Source organism: Nicotiana tomentosiformis, chromosome 7 (assembly GCF_000390325.3).
Source record: "Nicotiana tomentosiformis chromosome 7, ASM39032v3, whole genome shotgun sequence".
NCBI classification, from domain to species: domain Eukaryota; kingdom Viridiplantae; phylum Streptophyta; class Magnoliopsida; order Solanales; family Solanaceae; genus Nicotiana; species Nicotiana tomentosiformis.
Genome location: NC_090818.1, coordinates 57,007,965 through 57,015,588, shown reverse-complemented (window position 1 = coordinate 57,015,588; position 7,624 = coordinate 57,007,965). Strand labels below are relative to the sequence as shown.

Genomic DNA, 7,624 nt, shown 5'->3' with positions numbered 1-7,624 from the left:
GAAGGATTGTCGCTGTCCAAAATGCTTTCTCAAATTAATTATGTTTAACTGGACCAACTAGCAAAGAGACCCAATCATGTACCCAAAAAAGGTCATTTGAACACAGGCAGCCTGTCAAAAGGTTAACATCATTAATACTGTAAAGCTGCAAAGTAGGAACTGACTAAATGGAGGAATAATGCAATAGATTACCCGTTTTAACTCCAATTAACTGTTAAGAGATTCTAAGAGAACAGAACAGGAAAACCACTGCTAATTCACCCTCGCTTCCCAATTTGACATAAACAAGCTGGTGAGCCTCAGAATTTTATCACCAGTACAAAATTCTGGCAATTCATCAGACCCATCTATATCACCACAATTAGAGGTGCAATTGTGAACACAAGAAACCATTGATTCCAGCAGCAAACATCAGTATTCTACTTTCCAAGCGAACAAAGCAAATAACCAGCAGCCATAGTAGCATTCAAAAGTGTGAGACCATATTCAAATTCGTAAATTAAGCACGCATAAGATCCCAATCAAACCACACTATTGAGCATTTTACGGACATAGAACAGTAGATTAAAGTGCCATGTTTCATGAGTTCAAAAGATTGATCCACTTCTGCTAACAGGCCAAGGAAACAAGATGCCATCGGACATACTTCAAAGTTCAAACCCTTAGTATCCAGCTTGGTTGGCGCCTAACTCTTTAGCTGCAACAGACAGGTTAAAATTTCAGTTACTACAATGAAATGATTCCACAAATATCAGACAGCAAAAATTAGAAGTCCAAAATAACTATTGCACCTTAAAGCATTAACGACGATCGTATGGACCAGAACGATCACGGTTATATCGTTCTCCCCCATGTCCACCACCATCCCTGCTGCTGCGGCTTCCAAAACGATCTCCATTTCTATCAGGTCCATAATGGCCACTTGATCTACCACCACCACCTCCGCCGCCATACCTATCATCTCTGCCGCCATACCGACCACCTCGACCTCCTTCACTTGGGCATTCTCTGGCAAAGTGTCCTGGCTTGCCACACTTAAAGCACTCTCCACCACCAGATCCACGTCCACCTCCATATTCACGATTACTGCGACCGTGATCACGACCTCGATCTCGGTCACGGGGCCGATCACTATCATATTCTCTACCTGAACCTTGTTGGGGCTGGGCTTTGTCCACAGTAATAGCACGGCCATCCAAATCCATCCCATTCATTTCTTCAATGGCTTCTTCCATTGCTTTCTTTTCATCAAATGTAACAAAACCAAATCCTTTAGATCGGCCGGAGAACTTGTCAACTACAATCTAAACCAAACGGAAAGAGTTTAAATGATAGAGGCGTAGACATGTTTAAAATCTATATCCAGATAAAGTATGAGAAAGAAGGAAACAAAATAAGGAAAAAGGAAAGAGACAGAGAAGTAGTCACGCAAGTGTTGCCACAGACTTAATGATACAAAGAAGCCAAAATGTATTCTGCAACATTGGTAAGTAAAGTGCTCACAACATGACTGTATCACATTGCTGTTTATTCTCGCACTGATGGATGTTTGTGGCGGTGGAGGTTTCATGCATTGGCTGAAATTGCATAATCCAAAATAAATTGAATAATTTCTTCACTGAAAAGGCTCTGGAGTTTTGGTTATGGCTATGATGAATAAATCCTACAGGCATTGGAGTTTTGGTTCTGGCTAAGATGACTGATCCTACAGGTTTGTAATATTTTGGTCCATTATTAGTCTACAAAGGAAACTGATGCTTTTCCTGAACCCCCAGACTGTATGCGGGATACACAGGTTTTATCACAAAGAATACAGGTACTCACGTACCAATAGAATATCAAGCTCTTGTAGCTGCTCACATTTACCCCTTTTTCTGTTGAGATAAGTAGTTACATTTATTTTTGCAGTTGAACATTTATTTTCCTGCTCAATTGCCTCTTAGTGATCTTAAAAATCTTCTGCTACTCCACAGGAGAAAACACATTTTCTTTGATTTTCCCTTAAGCATGAGAAGGGAGTACAGCACTACACTGAGATAAGCTCTGTAAAAGATATAATTTGCACCTCAAAAGTACAAGTTGGGTATGCATAGGAGGTGGGGGAGGGTGAAAGAAGCCAAACAAATAGAAGAATAGTAAGACAGTATTTTAAAGAATGACTCATCCTTACCTTTGCATCAAGAAGATTTCCAAACTTCCTAAATGCGTCTTTTAGTCCTCGATCAGATGTTGACCATGATAAGTTTCCAATGAAACAGCGGTACTCAGCATCCTCCCCCATTTATCACACAACTTTTTGCAACTGAAAAGGAAAGACAAAGAGAGAGAGGTGGACAGGGAAGGGGGTGAGAAAATTCAAGAATGATCCAGAGGTGGAACACAGCAAAACAAAATTTCAAAATGTTGTTACAGCAGGTCCTGTTTATATGAGTTTTACTATGAGACCCATTGTCTCATAGTATGACATTTAAGCTTAAACGGACCAATCAAAAAGTGCTCTCAATATCATCAGCGGTATGGTTTCCTAATTATTGATCTATTGGACAAATTTTGAAAATGTAGAGACAAAAAGACATTCTTATGCTTTGGTCTAGTTAAAAAGAAGAAGAATTAACCTAAATAGCCGCCCACCCAACCGCTTATGTATAATATATGTATAATCCATGTATGATATGTGTATAACCATATATAATCAGTGAATAATCTATGTATATCAGCTAGAGAAAAAAAAAAAGCAACCAGTGAATTTGGCCGGCTAATTGTGTAAATATCCCTAAAAAGAATATCATGTCTCCGCTTATCAAATATATGTGTGCCTGGACATAGATATCATGTTATTGTATTCCTTTAAGTAGCTCGTCAATGGTTTCGTTAAGAAGTTCTGAGTTTTGCACAAAGTAGCTTCTAGAAATCTAAATTTGAGCAATTGAGTTCAGAATGATATGCTTGAAAGTTGAAAATTACCATGAGCAAATAAAAAAAGGGATGAAAGTAGGTGCCAAGCCCAAACATGGGCAAATGTCCCAAATAGAAAGTTCAAAATAACTTTCTTTATAGAATGGTACATTAAGTTCAAAATAACCATATTCTGACATAAAAAGAACTCAAAAGCATGCAGACAGCCGACATGTCGGCCCTAATCTCCCTAAAGAGAAGAATCATAAAACACCAGCCTAGCATGTTAAGATATTTCCCCTTGAAATTCTTGACATATAGTTCATCAAATAAAATAGTATCCTGCCGCAGAACCTGCTACAAATTTAAGCATCTAGGAGAACAAGAGATTTGCATTATTCTTTTAACATAAAAAAAGGGTTGACCCAGTAATGCCTGCACCTAACTATCACCACAATAAATTATCAATATTAACGTAAATTATTCAAAATCAGAATGAGAGGAGAGAAATGCTTGTTTCTTCAATGAAATGGTTAAAAGGGTTGAGGACTGGCCAGCCCAAAAATACTTATCCATTTGCTTCTTCTTCTTTTTTGGGGTGAGGAAAAAAGTCTAAGATTCAAATCCCAGCAGAGGCAAGAAAATACTACTATGTGATTTCTTCTCATCTGCCTAAGTACTAGAGTACTTGTGCTGATGGAAGATAGCAGGGTCCCGGTGGAGTAGTTGAGGTGCACAAACTTTGCCCGGATACCACCATAATTAACAAAGAAAATGCAAGTAATGTAGCCTGAGTTGAAACCAATCTTTTGGGTGGATTGAATCTGGGTGAAACCAACATTAGTCTTCTAATTAACACCACGCACCCAAACTATCCAAGATTGGGACAGCTTTACACATTAATGGGTCAAAATTGACACCAACAATCGATATGGAACTGCGGAATATGGATGCCTTTTTTTTCACTTTGTCACATTTATTAGTAATTAACAAAAAATGCATCTATCTTTTAGTCCCACAAATTTAACAGACAACACATGCCAAAACATTTTTCACAAAAAAACAAAACGTTCTGAAATTAAAGAATCAAACGTCGTACATCAATTCTACACTTTCCTAATACGAAAATCGTGAATTGCCCTAATTAGCGACAAAAACCAAAGTAGATCCGTAGAAAAGTGCCGGCAAAACAAGAATTAAGATACAACTGTTGCTGAAAATTAAAGATTTAGCAATTGATCGATACCTTCAAGAGTGAAGAGCCGCAAAAGAGAGAGAGAGAGAGAGAAGCTTAAGGTAGCGTTTTTGTAGAGTCTGAAATCTGAATGGGAATATTAGGGTATTATAGAAGAAGATATATTTTCTTGGCGGGTGTCCTGCACTATAGTTGATGACTTGATGCAGTCATCCTTCTTGACCCGTAATGACCGGTTCCAAGCGGTGAAGATTTAAGGGCTCATTTGGATGATGGTTTGAAATAATTAGTAGTAATAAAGTTTTTGAGTAATTTTCATAAATCACTATTGTTTAGTGGTTATTAATTTCCTTTAACTACCATATACATAATAACTTCATATAACTACCATATACATAATAACTTCGTATAACTACCATATACATAATTACTTCCTATAACTACTATTTAGTTGTTACGCGACTGTCATGAATACAATAGCGGAATTCGCCTAAAAAAATAGGAAAATCCAGTTGTGCGACTGTATTTGTGCTATTGTATTCGTAAAGGCGAAATTCGCCTAAAGAATAGGGAAGTCCAACTGCTTAATAACGGGAAGAGAATAAATTAGCGTGTATCACTCCTAATTTAACTCAACAAAATCAATTCTACATAAATTTTGCTGTTACTGTGCTGTATTTCATGTATTCGCGCGACTGTATTTATAAAACAGTGAGGTAATCCGCCTAAAAAAAATAGGGAACAACTGTTTAATTATGTATTTCATGTATTCGCGCGACTGTATTTATAAATACTATGAGATAATCTGTCTATATATATTGTATTCAATTCACCGTATTCAATTCGATTGTATTCAAATAACAAAAAATCATAAAACACAGTGATATTCGGTTGTATTCAAAAAATACAGACCTTTGGAATACATAAATACAAGTGAAAAAATAATGTATTTATGCAAAAATACAATGTATTTGAGTGAATTGTACAGAATATAATATATTTGTATCATTGTATGTGACTAAATGGCAAAGAAGAGAAGAAAGTTCGCCGAAGATGGCGGTTTCTGGCCAAGCAAAATATTGTATACATTGTATTAAAACTAAAAATGGAGACGAACAATAACCCGACCCTCAAATCTTCTTCGGCGTAGCCATGGCCAGATCTGTTCGCCTAAGAGGATGAGCCAATAGTGGATGATGACGCTGACGGTTCTGACGCCGACGAAAATTCTGACGATGACCACGATGATGATGCCGATGATTCTACTGATCTGAGGGAGAAGAGAGAGGATTGAGAATCTTGCTAATATATATATATATATATATATATATATATATATATATATATAGAGAGAGAGAGAGAGAGAGAGAGAGAGAGAGAGAGAGAAGGAAGATAGAGAGAGAAAGAACATAATTGGTGTATTTCATGCCGCAATAATAGGTATAAATAAATACATATTTTGCTATAAAATAGAAATGGTAGCTATAAGTAATAATATTTTAAAATTATTTTGGTTTATAATAAATAGGGTGTAATAATTTACTATACGTGGTAAAATTTCCATAAAAACTAGTCTTAAAGTATGTATCCACCTCCGTGAAAATACATCCTTAAAAAATTATATAAATATTACTAAATAATATGTTTGAATATAAAATAAAAGTCAAAAAAAAAAAATACAAGTTTCTGAAATGACGAATATTGAGTTCATATAAGCTAGCTCAATGAAGGAAAAAATATTGTCCAACATAAGTCATCAGTTAATTTATTGCAACACCAGAGAACTACGTGAGAATATCTTATGAAAATTATTATTATTTTAGTTATTTAATTTTAAAAATAAATAAGTAATACAAAAATACTTTCACCACAATTTAAATATTTATCAAATAACGTAACTTCAAAGGGAACGAAGAGGTTGCCCTATAGCTCCTAAAAATGTCGGCATGTGACATAAAGTCTAAAATAACTAATGTTAATTTAATATTTTATAACAAATAATTTAGTTTATAAAAATTGTAGAGACCTATCATTTAATAGAAATGAATGCAAAAAAATAAATAATGACAACTCATGTAGAATATATTTTATTTTCTATTATTTCATCATTATTGTTTCAAGTTTGTATTTTTACTTTTGACTTTTAATGTTATACTATAATCAATTTTGCTATTTTTTTTTATTTCTTCCACCAATGTTTTTTAAAAAAAAAACAAATTTATGTACCGTAGCTTTGTATACTTGAAATTAATTTTACTTGATGATCAGTTTAGAAAAAACAATATTAAACTAGATTCTTTTGCTAATATGTTAATTCAAAGAATTAATCATTTGATCTTAATATTATAGAAAATATTTTTTTTGTTGATTCAAATTCTTAATATTAGGCTATTAGATCATTCCAAGTTCTAAAATATTTAACTATAAAATAATTTTCAAACAAAATATTATTTTTAACGAGTAAAAATATCAATGTAACAAAAATATTATTACTATCTCAGTTGGGCACATACCCAGAAACACATATGACCATCTGGGTCAAATGGGATCCACCACTTAGGGGCCAATACAAGCTCAACATCGATGGACTGCACTGTGATGACCCAAAAGGTCATCTTTAAATTTAATAATTAATTATATATTCTAAGACTTCAAAAAGCACTATTTATCATTCCTCAACTTGCGTGCGCAGTCCGTATAATTTTCTGGAAAGTTTTTATTTGAAAAATAGATTAAAATATGAATTAGAGCCTTAAAATTCAACTGAGTTGACTTTGATCAATATTTTTAGCAAAAGAACCCGGATCCGTATTTTGACCATTCTGATAGGTCCGTATCAGAATTTGAAATGCCCGAAATTTAATTTGGAGGTCTCTAGCTCAGGTTATGGCCATTTAACGGAAACTAGAAATTTAAAGGCTAAAGATTTCCAAAGTTTGACTACAGATTTAACTTTTTGATATCGGGGTCGGAATCCGATTTCAGAAATTAGAATAGATCCGTTATGTCATTTATGACTTGTGTACAAAATTTGAGGTCATTCGGACTTGATTTGATAGGTTTCGGCATCGAATGTAGAAGTTGAAATTTCTTAAGTTCCTTAAGCTTGAATTGGAGTATGATTCATGGTTTTAGCGTTGTTTGATGTGATTTGAGGTCTCGACTAAGTTCGTATGATGTTTTAGAACTTGTTGGTGCATTTGGTTGAGGTTCTGAGGGCCTTGGGTGGATTCCAGATGGTTAACGCATCAAAATTTGGACTTAAGAAAAAATCTGAAATTTTGGCCTTCTGGTGTAATCGCACCTACGGATTTTAGACCGCAGATGCGGGCTCGTAGAAGCGGTCAAGTTTCCGCAGAAGCGAAAACCGCAGATGCGGTCAATTTTTTGCAGAAGCGGAAATGCTGGACATAACAAATAAAAATCGGGAGTTAGCCATTTTTACTCATTTTTGAGTTTTGAGTCTCGGATTTAAGCGATTCCAAAGCCACTTTTCACGACATTGAATTGGTAAGTGTTCTATAACCAAAAGTG

The 7,624-nt window shown here is 34.9% G+C and overlaps 1 protein-coding gene across 1 annotated transcript; it reads right to left on the bottom strand.

Annotated features, from left to right (window-relative positions):
• Window positions 1–373: 373 nt before the first annotated feature.
• On the bottom strand, window positions 374–4,310 carry LOC104101403 (glycine-rich RNA-binding protein RZ1A). The gene is made up of 4 exons (XM_009608835.4): window positions 4,142–4,310; window positions 2,171–2,302; window positions 792–1,304; window positions 374–697 (listed from the first exon to the last, which is right to left on the bottom strand). Exons 2-3 carry the CDS (start codon window positions 2,279–2,281, stop codon window positions 801–803), a joined length of 615 nt encoding a protein of 204 aa, XP_009607130.1. The 5' UTR covers window positions 2,282–2,302; window positions 4,142–4,310; the 3' UTR covers window positions 374–697; window positions 792–800.
• Window positions 4,311–7,624: the final 3,314 nt, after the last annotated feature.

What these genes read in the sequence shown, in the direction of transcription:
- LOC104101403 (XM_009608835.4), bottom strand. Translation starts at nt 2,281, where the DNA reads ATGGGGGAGGATGCTGAGTACCGCTGTTTCATTGGAAACTTATCATGG. An exon ending in GAAATCTTCTTGATGCAAAG is followed by an intron (nt 1,305 to 2,170) that starts GTAAGGATGAGT and finishes CGTTTGGTTTAG; the next exon opens with ATTGTAGTTGACAAGTTCTC.